Source organism: Syngnathus typhle, linkage group LG2, assembly GCF_033458585.1.
Source record: "Syngnathus typhle isolate RoL2023-S1 ecotype Sweden linkage group LG2, RoL_Styp_1.0, whole genome shotgun sequence".
Classification (NCBI taxonomy): Eukaryota; Metazoa; Chordata; class Actinopteri; order Syngnathiformes; family Syngnathidae; genus Syngnathus; species Syngnathus typhle.
The window spans coordinates 1,365,127-1,381,106 of NC_083739.1; the positions used below are offsets into that span (position 1 = coordinate 1,365,127).

The 15,980-nt window shown below is 46.3% G+C and overlaps 1 protein-coding gene across 1 annotated transcript; it reads left to right on the plus strand.

Annotated features, from left to right (window-relative positions):
* Positions 1–577: 577 nt before the first annotated feature.
* csrp1a (cysteine and glycine-rich protein 1a) lies at positions 578–15,932 on the plus strand. The gene is made up of 6 exons (XM_061271975.1): positions 578–737; positions 2,059–2,168; positions 13,774–13,942; positions 14,020–14,149; positions 14,222–14,318; positions 15,624–15,932. The coding sequence occupies exons 2-6, from the start codon at positions 2,060–2,062 to the stop codon at positions 15,698–15,700; spliced, it is 582 nt and encodes a 193-aa protein (XP_061127959.1). The 5' UTR covers positions 578–737; position 2,059; the 3' UTR covers positions 15,701–15,932.
* Positions 15,933–15,980: the final 48 nt, after the last annotated feature.

The following is a 15,980-nucleotide window of genomic DNA, read 5'->3' on the forward strand; positions in this document are numbered from 1 at the left end:
TTAAAGTTGTGTAATAAAACACAAAGGTTGGAATTAGTCTGTCACTTCCAAGAGACTTATGGTTTGTCTGCTGAAAGTAACTGCGTGTTAAAGGTCAACACACTAAAAGAGGAAATAGAATTTACTGACACATTTCATGAGAGACCGTTTACATTCTGTTTAACCGGGTGTATTGTTACTTCCAGATATTCAAATCCAGTTATTGAGTGTACACTTTATGGCTTTAATCCATTTTGATGCTAAAGTTTCTCCTTCCATTACTTCTCTGGTTCTTCTATATCAAACAATTTGTTTTAGGTTTATTTACCTGACATGTTTCGGCGGGTTCTTCCGCCTTCATCAGAGTGTCTGATGCGAGTGTCTTGGACACTCCGATGAAGGCGGAAGAACCCGCCGAAACATGTCAGGTAAATAAACCTAAAACAAAATTGTTTGATACAGAAGAACCAGAGAAGTCATTGAAAAAGAAAAAACAAGATGAACCTAGTACAACTGTTTCTCCTTCCATCTTCACCCTGAAGAAAAACAATCAACCTAACCCTCGTCATTGCCCCTCCCTCAGCCACCGAGTCAGAAATTCCTTTTTCCTCCACTTGCTTGGGCGGCTGAAGCGACAAAGAGGAGAAGCACCTCCCTTCTCCTAGCACAGAGGAAGGAAGTGCTGCAAGCGAGCGACTTATCTGATTATTGGAGTCAGACTTTAACCTGCCCTGCACCGACCGACCGACAACTTTCAGGTATGTAACACTTTGAATCCAAAAGCTTCCTGGCTTTTCTCATTCTATTTGCTTAGCAGTGCATGATGGGTCAACGTCCTCTCCGGTTCAAGTCGGGCCAGTTGCCAGACAAAACCGCTGTGTTAGAAGGAGTCCTCCCTCCACTGTTAAAGTTCAAAAGTTACAAAAACAGGAGGGCTGAAGTAAAGAGTTAACTCCCAGTTGGACAGATCCAGTTTGCGCTGACTTAACACTTTTACCTGTTTTCGTCTGACCTACATGTTCATACGTGTTTCATTTTGCCCAGCCCATCGTTTTTAAAAAAAAAAAAAAAAAAAAACGCTACATGTGCAGCACAGACGTCACAGCTCGGAAAATGCCATTCCAAAATCTTCAGGAAGGACTTTAACAATGATTCTCCTACTTTATATTTACTCTGAGGAGAATTGGCAAGCCAGTTTGTCGAGGAGGGAAGTAGGAAAACATCTGAAAGTGGACTTGGTCATGCAGCAGCACTAGTTTTCACTTTTCAGATCTTGCAGTTCCGTAGCAACACTACTACTTTCAATTACAATTTGGTCAAATGAAATAGTAATAACTATTAATGACCAATCCGTTTGTTGTGTAGATCACAAGAACCGACTCGCAAATAAAGCCAACAACAATAAATTAAATATATTGATACCAAATGTGTATTGCTGTACACAGAAGTACCGTTATTTTCGGACTATAAGTCGCGTTTTTTTTCATAGTTTGGGTGGGGGAGCGACTTATATACATATTTATGTTTTTTTCCACTTTTTTGGGCATTTTATGGCTGGTGCGACTTACAGTCCGAAAATTACGGTACTAGAAAAATATTTTAGGGTTCAATTGATAAGATTTGCTCTCAAAGAGCAAGAATACAAACCAGCCGGTCCTAAATTAGAATAAAAAGTAAATCATACAAGATACTCCCAGTCGAACAAAACATTCCCATCAGAAAGCTTGGAAGTGAAGTGATGCGGAACAAAACCGAGCGAGACGCTGTTGGATATTTTGGACAGCGAGGAACACGGATGTGGAAAGACAAGAGCCGACTGTGAAAGTCATTGCGGCACATCGCATGATTCGAAAATAATTTTCCACACAAACACTCTCCCCATGTAATACGGCCTTTAGTGGCTCTTATGCCTCTTCCATCCAGAAACACAACCACAGCCAATTGGCAGTCGTACTAGATTTGGATCTGGACCCGGCCAGAAAAAGCAACGAAAACAATCTCATATGTTACAATGTAATTACCCCAAGTAATATGTCAAATAATGAATTCATCTGTTTCTGCATGCATTTGTTGGAGAAGAATGAATTTAGGGGGAGGAAACCAGTGCGGACGTTGTAAGAAGACGGTTTACTTTGCAGAGGAGGTCCTCTGCGACAGTCGGAGATTCCACAAGGCCTGCTTTGCGTGCTGTGAGTTAACTGCTTACCAATGTTAGGTTACGGATTCTAGTTATTGATCTGACTCCAAATTGGGATCAACACTTAACACATAAATTGCAATGTCCTAATCCACACACTGGCGCACCTAACAATTTTGCGAGTTCGTTCTGTCAAAGAGAAGACCAGTAGATCAATTAGACCAAATTTACCAATTATTTATTCCTGACAAAGCGCACTAATACAGGCCTGGGTCCCGGGTCCCGGGTCCCTCACACTAAAACTCGTGCGTTTTTGTGACCACCAAAGACGACACATTCTTCCGGGTTGCCCAGTTTTAAAGAAACACAATATGAATATTAAAGCATGCAAAATATTGTGAGATGATTGGTGGATGGCCATCTCCTCCCCGTCCAGGTGTCGCTGAGGTCAGACGGTTTGGTTTTCCCCTCGAAGTCTGGTTTCATATAGTTGCTCGTTGTTCTCGTAGCTCACCGACCTTGAGATTATCTCGTCCGGTACTCCCTGTCTAGAACTATACACAACACTTCCGAGAAAACAAGTTCATACAGTTTGCCTGCACATTCCTCGGCCCCACCAATCCACACGAGCACTCCAATACTAGATATTAATATGATTATAAGTTTAACACAACCTTAAAATATGTTTGCAAACTCCCAAAAGCACATTTCCCTTTATTCCCTCTCATGACCTCATTTATGAGGTCATCACCCGTTACCCTAGCAAACAGCCACCAGCGTGGTGTCGATCCTTCCTTCCCCCTGCGGCTCATGTTGAGTCAACAGGACATATTGCCCCATCGGTGGCAACGGGCCAACGGTTTTCTCGATCAACCGGACAGTGAGTGATCTAATACATGGAATACAACAACAACCGCATAATATCATGATTGTAGTGAAAATAGCCACAGCAACAAGCACAGACATGATGAGCCCTTTCCAGTTTCCAAACGCTTTCATCCAATCATACCAAATATCGGTGTGTACACCTGAATGATCTTTCATCTTTTTGTTCAGTGTCCTTAGTCCTTCCAACGCCCTGGTCAGTCGGCCCCCTGGTGCCGTGTTGTTTGGGATAAAAGTACAACATGCGTCACCAAACATTCCACATACACCATGTTCCTTAGCCAATAGCATGTCCAACGCAATTCTATTTTGGAACGCCATTAACGACGTTGCAGCCAATTGTTCATGAACTGCGGCGAATGATTCAGCTGTATAATTACCCAGTCGTTGGACATTGTAATGAACGTAATTAATGCGGTCTACATTTTTATTGGGGGTGATCCATAGGAAGATACTTTCGAATCCCGAAGCCACTTGATTAGCGAGTTTATACTCATCTGGTACACCCCGGGGCACTCCTATAGCGTCAATATATGTTGGATCGTCGTCGTTCAACCACGGGGGCAAAACGTCTCTTTTGGCTCGCTTCAGGAGCTCCGCCAGTGGGAACTCCAGGTCCCAATTGAGATTCTGTATTTCAATGGGGACAACCACCACAGGCATTATCAAAGACACGAGGGCACAGATACCTGATGCGTTCTTCGGCAAGCGATCATATAATTTGTCATCACCACACCACAACCAGATGTCTGCACGAGAGAGAGGAGAGGTTACATTCAGTGACAAATTGACTTTGCACCATGTGGGATCTATTGTCCCAATACTTATGCCGGTTCCGTTTAACTTTAAACATGTCATATTTTGTTGAGTCACATGGTTGTCAAAAATGGGCTTTCTTTTTTCCGAGCCTACGACTGGGAAAATATCCTCATAAATAAAACAATTACCACTAGTACTGGGCTGGGTCAACACCTGTAAGATACAAGATGATTCTACTGCCGCTGGTACAATTTTCAACACTACTCTTGCCTTAAGACAGACCACACAATCTTCACCAGTAGTATTAGCAGCTTGTTCTGCCATCAAAAGCCAATTATTATTTATAGCAGTGACTCCCGTGGTGATCCTAAACCAATCATCTACGCTCCTGACTGCTTTTGCGAGGATTCGAGGGTTTGTCGAGGGACTCAAGGATATTTCTTGTTCGGCATCCTCACCTTGACATAGGAACACCTGCCAATACGGGTATCCATACATATATATGTTTAACTGGAAACCCCAGCATCCAATTGTGCGGCTTCCCAAATGTAAATCGTGCGAAGTATTAACCCACAAGGTGATGCCTGTCTGTGTTTTGTCCCCTCTTATCATTTGCTGATGCTGTTTCGCTTGGACACTAGTCCCCCATGATTTATACCAATCTTTGGTGTCCCATACCAAATTTTTCCAACCCCTGTTTACCAACTCATTGGTCAAATACCAATCATAATCCCGATAATCTTGTCCTCTAATCTGCCCGTTGACCAAACTATCAAACGGTATGGTAATTTGTACTGTCACATTTTTAGGGATGCAAACCTGGATCCCCCATTTGAATGATTGAACCGGTTCGCAGAGCCCGCGGTGTGTCTGAGTGACTCCAGTCACCACTTGTCTTTTGGACCGGATGTTTAAATGGTACTCAGACACATTGTAATATGCTGTGGGGCACCCTGTTCCATTACAGTACCACAATGGTTCCTTGATTGGGGCGGGGTTTTTCAATTTATCGTTCAACCTCCCTTTACTTACCTTCACCGCCATCTGCGTCATCTGAGTGGATAATTGTATGCCGTGACTCTCCAATGCCCTCTCAACCGAGAACAAACCAAACTCATTCTCTGAGCATTGAGAATAAAACAACCACATTTCTCCATATGTTAACTTCTTTTGTCCATGACACGAAGCAACAACAAACTGTCCATCTTCTTTACATTGGTAAATACATGTCCCTTCTCTATCGGGTGGGGCTAAATCCAATACTCTCTTTACTTGTTGAATTTGGTTCCTCCACACCCTTCTCTGGTACTTTTCCAATTTGTCATGTAAGGTTTGGTTGGTCTCTGTCCAATTAGACAACGTGACATACGTTTGCCAATTTTTGCTGTCACATCTCTGTCTCAAACCTTCCTGTTCCTCTCGTGAGAGCTCTTCTGTTGTGTTCACCTCAGCTTCATAGACTACTTTTCCTCTGCATCGGTATTGTTTGTTGGTGGGTGAATTTTGAATTTGGGACGTTTTCTGCTGGATGGTCTCATCAATTGTCATCAATGCCCACACAAAAAGACAACTCACACATAGCACTCCTACTAAAAATAATTCTGAAAATTCCCAAAAACCTTTCCTTTTCCGTATTGTTCCTTCTGTTCCCCCCCTTTTGGCCGGGTCCGGGACACGGCCAAACAGGAATACCTTCATCCTGACGGAACAAACTCTGGGGCCGGACGGAGTTGTGAGTAGTGATACCACCGGCGTCCTTTGAAGTCGAGCTGGGCCGCGTGAGACGTCCTGGCCAAGACACGAAAGGGGCCCTTCCACCGGGGGTCCGTCCACTTTCTAGAGATGACTCGGACGTACACGTACGGCGTGAGCTGTTTCTCCGCTGACACGCCTTCCTCCGCCGCAGCCGCAGCGGATTTCTCTCCAATCTGTGCAGAAACACTGGACACCAAAGCAGACAAATAGGACCAGTATGCTGCATGAGACAAATTTGGTACCGTAACATCCTCTGGTGGGACGAGCGTCGTTGCTGGTCCCGGCATTAGACGACCCGTCATCAATTCAAATGGTGCGAATCCAGTGCGCCTGTTAACGGATTGCCGCACAGACAACAAGGCAAGCGGGAGCGCTTGGAGCCAATTCATTGTCGTTTGAGCCATAATTTTGGCTAATTTCTCCTTCAGTGTTCGATTCATACGTTCAACTCCGCCCTGACTCTGAGGATGGTAGACACAGCCGAATCGATGCTTCAACCCCAAAATTGATTCTACCTTGGCCAAGGCTTTGTTGTTAAAGTGTGTACCATTGTCAGAGCGGATCAGGGCCGGGAAACCATGCGTGGGGATGTAATGGGTGATCAAAGCCTTGATCACAGCAGTAGAATCTTCTTTCGAGCACGGATATGCCTCAGGCCAGCCTGAGTAAGCGTCAACCATCACAAGCAAAAAGCGTTTCCCATTCACTCTTGTACTCATGTCGGTAAAATCAATGATCACCTCTGCCCCCGGCCACGGGGCCGGCTGAAACAGGCCGGGCTTTGGTTTCAACGTAGGGCGTGCATTGAACGTCTGGCAAGACTCACAATCTGCAACGAATTTCCAGACCACATCCGAGAGTTTGGGATGCCACCAACTTCGAAGATGGATCATCATGGCATGGGGACCCACATGGGAAGGTGTGTGAGCCTGTGTCAGGATCTCCGACATCAGCCTTCCCTCCGGAAGAGCTGGCTGTCCTTTGGGTCCTACCCACAAGCCATCTGATCGTTTGACAGCCTTTGCTGCCAGCCAAACCGATTTTTGTTCCGGGGAGGTGGCACCCTGGGCGGCACACAGATCGGCATGCGAGAGTGACAGAGGCAAACAGGAGTCGGGGTGCTCCCCGTCCACAATTAGTGGACCGCGGGACACCATCATGTCCTCTGCCCCGCCGTACCCGGCCGTCTGCTTGGCCAATTCATCAGCCGCTCGATTCCCCCTAGCCACTAAAGTGTCAGCTTTGGAGTGACCAGGCACTTTGACAATGGCCACCTCGCTCGGGTACTTCAACGCCTCAAACAACTGCAACATCAAATCCTTGTGCGCAATCTCCGAGCCTCTGGCCGTCGTGAACCCATTCTGTAGCCACCCTACCAGATCGATCAAAGCCGCCGACACCGCATAAGCGGAGTCAGAATAGATGGTCACGGCCTCCCCCTTGCATTGTCGCAAAGCTAACACCAGAGCAAAGACTTCCGCCGCCTGGGCTGATGGGTGGGTGTTGAGCTTCATCACTTTAAGAGGCTGGAAGGAGCCATCCCTCCACTCGACCGCCGCCGCGGCCGCATGGAGGGAGCCCATCCTGTCTCTCCAACAGCAGCCATCTGTAAACGCCACCCGACCGTGCCCGAGCGGAGTGGAATAGAGGTCAGGTCGGACTTTCGTCACCGTCTGGACCTTTGATGCACACTCATGGGGTCCCACCAACAATTGATCGGCCATGTTCACACCGGAATGGACATAGTTGACATTTGGGGCAGTCAATATTTTCAACAATCGTGTTTGTCGCAGCGGAGTCAACGTGAATGCCGCCGATGCGACAAACGAGGAGACCGCATGATCAGTTAACACATAGACTGGATGCCCCATGACCGTGTGGGCTGTTTTGAGTAAGACCTTCGCCAGGCCAGCCGCATACCTGGAACAATCGGGTTGTCGTTGCTCAATGTTGTCCAAGGGGGACGCTGCAATACATCAACACTGCACGTCCATGCTGCATTTTCTGGTACAGAGCTCCATTCACAACTTTCCCTGAAATAGAGACATCTAGATGGAAGGGCAGAGTGTAGTCAGGAGTGGCCAAGGTCGCAGCAGAGGCCAGCTCCTGCACCAGTGACACAAAGACCTCGGTAGCCTCCGGTGTCCAGACCAGGCAAGCCTTGAGATTCCTGGCCCCCTGTTCGCGGATCAGGGCTCGGAGGACACCAGTTTTGTCGGCAAAACAGGGTATGTAATGTCTGCTGTAGCCACACAACCCCAGGAATGATAGCATCTCCTGGACGGTGGCGGGCCGTGGGTGCCGGAGGATGGAGTTTCTATGTTCAGGCGACATGGCGAGGCCACTAGGGGTCAACACACGTCCCAGAAAAGTGACCTGTTGGCGACAGCATTGCAGTTTCTTTCTTGACACCTTGAACCCTTTCTCCCCTAACCACAACAACACTTTCTTTGTTCCTGCAAGACACGCCTGCTCGTCCTTTGCTGCAATCAACAAATCATCGACATATTGCAACAACAATGTGCCATCCGGCATTTGGCATGGTTCGAGGAGTTCTTTGAGGACCTGATTGAACAATCCTGGCGAATTTTTGAATCCCTGCGGCATGCGAGTGTATTGTAATTTCATCCCTTTGTAAGTGAATGCGAACACGTGCCGCACTGAGGGGGAAAGCGGGAGGCAGAAGAAGGCGTTAGCCAAATCAATCACGGTGAACCACTGATAGGCAGGGTTCAATGATGCAAGGATTCGGTGCGGGTCTGGCACAGGAAGAACAGGAGTTATAGTGACATCATTTACTGCTCTCAAATCATGCGCCATGCGCCATGTTTTCCCATCTGCTTTTTGGACTGGCCTTAACGGGGTGTTCCATTCGGAGCATGACACTTCCAACACCCCTGCGTCCCAGAGGCCGCAGAGAGTGTCTTCCATGCCTTGGTTCGCCTCACTCGGCCAACGATATTGGGGTCGTTTGATAGGCTGCGTCTCATCCATTTGGAGATCAATAGGGGCCATCGAGTGACAAAACCCGACATCAAATGGACCTTGGGACCACAAGGTGTCGGGCAAGGCCGCGAGCATTACTTCAGCGTCCTCATGATCAGTTAATTCCCTGCCATGTGTGCGAGATACCAACATCATCTCCAGCAGCCCTGAGTCTACCATGGGTTGTTTAATTTGGTAAGCTTTCTGAGACTCTGACCAGTACAAATTAGGGATGTGTGTCTTCCGCCAGTCGGTTTGCAGCAACAAATGTTTGACCATTGAGCCCAATTCTCTGGCTTCATGACCTGGGGCAAGAGCTAGTGAAATGTGTGGTACCCCTTTTTCTGTCATTTTGAACCACTGCATTTGTTCTGGTGTTAATTCAGTAGCTGCTGCAACTCCCTCTTTACCAATCAAAATGCATGATGAAGTTAAATCCCACCTGTGCCCTTCAATTTCTTCAAACAAATCCCGATAAACATCATCACTTTTTCGGTCATAATATAGCGTGCAATGCAAAGGATCAACAGGTGGGTGGTATGGCGCCAGTGAGCAGATCCAGGGCTTCCACAGTAGGTAGGTCGAGAACACACCGCCACCAGCAGGGGTCTCTGGCTCCAGCCTGGCCCAGTAGATGGTTGCAGTTTCTGCTTCTGCCGGTAGGGGCGCCATCAGCCACTGACCATGTTGTTGTAGCTGCTGTGAGCACTGGATGCTGATGCCATCTGGAAATTGAATAATCACTCCCTCTGGCCCACACAGAATTCTGGCTTGAACGGCTGACAGCAAGTCCCTTCCCATCAAATTGATCGGAGTGTCTGTGGAATGGATGTATTTGTGCCACAGTCTACACCCTGTTCGGGTGATCACAGTTTCAAGTGGTTTGGTGAAAGGCAGAGTACGTGGTTGTCCCGAGAAGCCGACTAAAGTCGTTGTTTTCTTTGACAGTGAGGATACAGGAAGGGCAGTGTTTATTGATGAATAAGTTGCTCCCGTGTCCACCAGCATCTTCACAGGTTTTCCTTCCACTGTCACATGAAGCATTGGCTCCGCCGGGCCACTGCTTTCCTGGCTCCCCGGGCAGCCCTATTCAAATTGTCCACACCAGAGATCATCATGTTGGTAGTACTGACCTCCGTGCGTTTGTGGCTGTTGCCAGGGCCGTCCACCGGGTGGAGCTGTTCCTGCCTGTTGCATCGGCGCTCCGGGTTGGTATGGCGGGCCTTCGGCTGGGTGGGTGGCTCCGCGTGGTCGATACTGTGGACATCCTCTTGCCCAGTGATCGGTTTCGCCGCAGATGAAACATGCATTTGTTGAATGGGGCTTGTATGTTGCCCTCCCCGGGTAAGCAGGTGCACTCCCTCCCCGGCCTCTGTATCCGCCCCGGAACTGGCCCCTTCCGCGCCCCACCACCTGAGGAGCCTGTGACATTTGCATTTCCTTTTTTTGTGATTTAGACTGTTTAGCTTCACCATGCATTTTTGCCAACTGTAATTTCAACAACTGTTTAGATAATGCATCTGTCTCGTTTTCAACTTTAGCTTGTGACTCAGTGAACATTCTGCAGTGATGCAAAAGATGACGTTTAAATCGTTCTTCGGCACAAACCAGAATGTCAGGATCTGACATTAGCTGCTTCTTCACATCTGGCGGAAGTCCATCCAGCAGCGCCGTTCGGAAGAGCACCTCTGCCTCGTGCGTGAGAGCTGGATGTCGACCTGTGGTTTCAATCCAACTTTCCACACGTTACATAATGTTGTGCAGGTGACATTTTCACATCATAAGGAAACATAGTGGGGGCCAGATCGGTGGGTTGTGGGAAAGTCAATTTAATGTTTTCAAACAGGGGCGCTGCTACTTGTGGCAAGGGCACCTCCCTCCCCAGCCTCGCTGTGCCTGCTGCTTCCTCAATTGCCTGCAATTGCACTAGAGAGCATGCTCCTGCCAACATCTGGCGCATGTCACCGAGTGTACAGCTCTGCCCACTCATCAGAGCTAAAAATTTGTTCAGCCACACCTTGCCTCCTCTGTGAAGTGGGGGCATCTTTTCCATCATCGCGGTCACATCACGGAGCACCATGGGCTCGTAGTGCTGACCGCCCGATGTGGTCACCAGCGGACACATCAATTCATTTTTCTGCACCTCGGCCTGTGTCATCTGTCCCTGACCACTCCGCAAATTATATTTTCTCCGTGTCTCTCTCTCTCCCTGGCTGCACTTCTTTCTACTGTCCTGATTCGCGCACTCCAACATTTTTCTCTGTTGCATCACAACATCATCTTCTTCCTCCCCCTCGCTGCTTTCCCACTGTGGACGCTCTTGCTGTCTTCGCGCGCTCTTCGTGTCTTCTCGTCTCCCTTTCTCCGTTGCCCATTTTAACATCTGCGTTTCCTGTCTGCGCTGCTCATCGGCTTGATCAATTTTCTTTTTTAGCGCCTCATTCTCGGCCGTAAGTCTATGCCAGCTTTCTCCTTTCGTCGCATTGGACGGTTGAGGGCTAGGACCGGGGGTGGAGGTGTCCACGCGGGATGTGTCCCCCTCCCGGGCACGTCGCCTCTCTTTATTTACTGCTTGTTCAATCAACTGTACAATACTCTGATCCGCCCTTTCGCCTTCGCCCTCGACATCCACTACCATCCTGCCACCCAGCGTCACCACCGGAGCCATTACTCTGGGGTCGCCGTACGGCGGCGGTCCAACAGAGCTCACTCCGAGGGTGGGGGCACTCGGGTGTGTCACATCATGCAAAGATGGATAAATGCCCTTGTATTCATTTCTTTCCTCGTCTATTTTCACCGCTTTCTCTACCTCCTCTGCTTTTCTCACATTAACAACACTTTCTACGGGCAGTTTCTTCTGAGTGGCAAAAATGGCTGTTGCAGCTGTCGCAAAATTGTGTAAAGAGCGTCGCTCTTCCTCATTCTCCCTAATGTGCTTCTCAAGCACCTTCCGCTTACGCCAGCCGGCACCTTTTTTCTCGTCCTCTAAGGCGAGCTTTCTTTTCAGCGCCCCAGTCTCTTTTTGCTGCAACTGCCGTGCCAGGCGTTCCATGTCCCAAGCTGTTGGGAAGCCCCTAAACAATTTATCACCTTCCAATTTCGCGAAGACTTTTCGGTGTCTCATCCGCTCCTTCGCCACTCTCTTTCGGTCAATGCCACTCACAATTTGCGCTTCCACATCAGCATACATTCTTTCAATCTCACTCCACTCATTCCTCTCAGCACACACACTGCTCTCATCACACAAACTCCCCTCATCACACAAACTCCCCCCAATTTGGTTGTTCATTTTGGATATTTTAGTGGTCTGATCTCTCACAGGAGGAACTGTTACCACCGGATATTTTTTGAGGAGGCCTCACTTCCCCTCGGGGATCTCTTTATTAACCCCAGCTATCTGAATACGATCGTCACCGTACCCTTGTCCGCCACGACGAAGCACTAGGTCCCTGACCTATCCGTAGTACGCGTAAGTCCCTGACTTTACCGTACACGTTACACACGTAAGTTCCAAACTTATTCACCGTATGTATATTCACTTCATGCACACCTTATTTGATCTGAACGACAGTCTCCTCTTAAATTTCCTCTTTCAATTTGCAGAATTTCGACTTATAGTAACAGGTATTCTGCTTACCTTATCGGTGGTGAGCTCAGGGTTGAGGAGACGTCGTACCAGCTCAACGTTGTGCGCTTATTTCCAACGGTTCGCCGACCGGGAGACAATGTCCCAGACACTGTCCGGTGTCCTGGATGAAGACCACGAGTTGTCAATTACCCTTCTCTTGACATCACGTCGGGGTCACCAAGAAATTGTTAGGTTACGGATTCTAGTTATTGATCTGACTCCAAATTGGGATCAACACTTAACACATAAATTGCAATGTCCTAATCCACACACTGGCGCACCTAACAATTTTGCGAGTTCGTTCTGTCAAAGAGAAGACCAGTAGATCAATTAGACCAAATTTACCAATTATTTATTCCTGACAAAGCGCACTAATACAGGCCTGGGTCCCGGGTCCCTCACACTAAAACTCGTGCGTTTTTGTGACCACCAAAGACGACACATTCTTCCGGGTTGCCCAGTTTTAAAGAAACACAATATGAATATTAAAGCATGCAAAATATTGTGAGATGATTGGTGGATGGCCATCTCCTCCCCGTCCAGGTGTCGCTGAGGTCAGACGGTTTGGTTTTCCCCTCGAAGTCTGGTTTCATATAGTTGCTCGTTGTTCTCGTAGCTCACCGACCTTGAGATTATCTCGTCCGGTACTCCCTGTCTAGAACTATACACAACACTTCCGAGAAAACAAGTTCATACAGTTTGCCTGCACATTCCTCGGCCCCACCAATCCACACGAGCACTCCAATACTAGATATTAATATGATTATAAGTTTAACACAACCTTAAAATATGTTTGCAAACTCCCAAAAGCACATTTCCCTTTACCAACTACCGTTTTTTTCCATGTATAATGCGCAAAATTTAACTAATTTATTGTCCTAAAATATGGGGTGCGCATTATACATGGGCACAAAAATTATTATTATTTATTTTTTTTTATCCGGAGATGATATGGAGGCCGCCATTACAGATGCGCTTTCTTCTCCGGTGTTCACTTCAAACACGCTCCATACGAACACAATGCTCTCGTATCAGACGCTTGCTCGATCACCTGCTCGTTTGCTGTCTGTCACAATGTACCCGGCACAAATCCGAAACATTTCTTTGCTATCGAGTTTGCTAGCGCATGTGCAGTGATACTGACCGGCAGAATAACATCCGCTTGTTCCCAAAGATTATCTTTTTTTCTGAAATAATTTTACATTTACCGACTTAAGTAGGAGTCAAAATTTGGGTGCGTATTATACATGGGTACAGGCTTTTTTAGGGTGCGTATTATACATGGGGGCGCATTATACATGGAAAAAAACGGTAACCAACTGGCAAATTCACGTTAAGCCGGACTGCAAGATTGACTTTCCGGGCCGAATCTGCTCTGACATCAGTAAATCCATGAAACAAAACTGGATCACCTGCTTGATTCATCTTGCTTGGACCCCAAAAATGAAACCCAGTTGTTGCAATTGAAAGAATTTTCTGGAAGAGTTTCACACAGACAGAAGTGCGCTAATGTTATTTGTGTCGCAATGGCGCACATTCCTCCAAAAGGAATTTCGATGAAAACAAAAAAAATGCTCCATAAAAGGAGTGTGCAGTCATAAGCTGTCGTGATGACATGTCCGATTAAAACGCTGCGTCTGTTCAGCCGTGTGTAACAAGCGCTTGGACAGTACAACCGTCGCTGTTCACCTGGATGAAATCTACTGCAAGTCATGCTACGGAAAGACGTACGGGCCAAAAGGTTACGGTTTCGGCGGCGGAGCGGGGACCCTTAACATGGACAAGGGAGAGGGGCAAGGTATCACCCGAGAAGAGTGAGTACAACCAGGTGAAAATACACAATTCCTTTTTTGTCCGATTTTTTTTCTCAGTTTGGTTATTTGTCACTCAGGCCGCCCGCTCATCGCCCGACAACCAACAGCAACCCTTCAAAGTTGGCTCAGAAATTCGGCGGCGCCGAGAAATGCCCTCGATGTGGCAAGTCGGTCTACGCTGCGGAGAAAGTCATAGGAGCTGGAAGTGTAAGGAAGAAAACAAAGGAGTGTGTTTGAGGGGAAATAATGAAGAATAACTCACATGCTATCGGTTTGCAGTCGTGGCACAAGACGGGCTGTTTCCGTTGCGCCACGTGTGGAAAGGGGCTGGAGTCGACCACGCTTGCTGACAAGGATGGAGAAATTTACTGCAAAGGTAACAAAGATCATATTCATGAGTCCAAATAACAGCAAATGAAATATTTTGGGGCTTTGTTGGAGTTTTTACATTCCACAACTTGCGGTTCCATTTACAAAGTGACAACATTACAAAAGAGCTGTCAGGAACACAAGTTAGTCAGCAGAGGGCGCCATATTAAAGAAATGAACACACTTCACGCAGCAGTTGGTTGAATATCACCACACCAAAGGTAGCTTTGAGAACCACTGCACTATATATATATATATATATATATATATATATATATATATATATATATATATATATATATATATATATATATATATACATATATATATATATATATATATACATATATATACATATATATATATACATATATATACATATATATACTTCTGGACATCTCAGTCCAGAAGAGTGCAGTGCTAGGAACAGCCAAAATACTGCGCAGAACCCTCAAGCTCCCAGGCCTCTGGTAGAGGACCCGAGCTTGGAGTGGAAAAACCACCCGCGGAGGGTGAGAGGGGAATTTTTTATATATATATATCCATTCCATTACTTTTACAGCATTGGAAAAAAAAAATCTTGCTCCATGACTATGACATTGTTAGTAAATTACTATCAAAGCCTATTTTGGTCTGCTGTTTGTATTAGCCTAGCCTAGCAGTGGCTGTGGCCTTTGAACTGAAGCTAATTTAGTGAGCCAGATACCTCATTGTACCGTATTTTCCGGACTATAAGGCGCACCTAAAACCTAAAATTTTCTCAAAAGCCGACAGTGCGCCTTTTAGTCCGGTACGCCTTATATATGGACTAAATTCCTAAATCTAAACTGGCCCGAAGCATTGTGTCATGAAGTCAATCACAAGTGGCCTGCTGAAGACTATGAATCATGAATCAAAACGACTATGGATCATTATTTTGTGCTTATAAATTAATTTGTTGCGTCTGAAGTTTAAATAGAAATGATAAATAGAGAATGATTTGATTTGGATTCAAAATCTGACATGATGCATTCATGGTGCGCCTTATAGTTCAGTGCGCCTTATATAAGGACAAAGTTTTAAAATGGGCCATTCATTGAAGGTGCGCCTTATAGTCCGGTGCGCCTTATAGTCCGGAAAATACGGTAATTGTACATGTTGTAATGTAAACATGTAAAACATACAGAATTTTGACTCACTGTTTGTAATCCAAACCAAAGGAAAGTAGTACTTGTAAAGATAGCCGTTAACGAGAGAAAGAGGGACAAACTAAGATTACGCGATGGGTATGACGTTGAAATGCTGTGTGTGACGCCATTGTTTCGCTTTACAGGGTGTTATGCAAAAGACTTTGGGCCAAAGGGGTATGGATACGGAGGTGGAGCCGGAGCTCTGTCACTCACTCAGTAGACGGAACCAATTAAAGAGGAATGACTGCAAAGATATCTCTGTGGATCCATTTCAGTATGGGCCATTGCATTTATCCATAATACTATAGTAAACTGTATTAAATTATAAATTGTAAAAAAAAAAAAAAAAAAAATGAGGATGAAATTGTTACATGAATATAATCCACACTAAGGTCATCAAATGTATTGCACTGTATACTTGATTGCTGAAAGTTAATAAAGATGGGTAGGAAAAAAATTGGATTTTCTTTTCTTTACAAAGAAAAATGAACATTTCTCAC

Coding starts and splice junctions, on each gene's coding strand:
- csrp1a (XM_061271975.1), top strand. CDS start 2,060: ATGAATTTAGGGGGAGGAAACCAGTGCGGACGTTGTAAGAAGACGGTT. Junction 2,169..13,773: donor CAAGGCCTGCTTTGCGTGCT/GTGAGTTAACTG, acceptor GCGTCTGTTCAG/CCGTGTGTAACAAGCGCTTG. Junction 14,319..15,623: donor TGGAGAAATTTACTGCAAAG/GTAACAAAGATC, acceptor TTCGCTTTACAG/GGTGTTATGCAAAAGACTTT.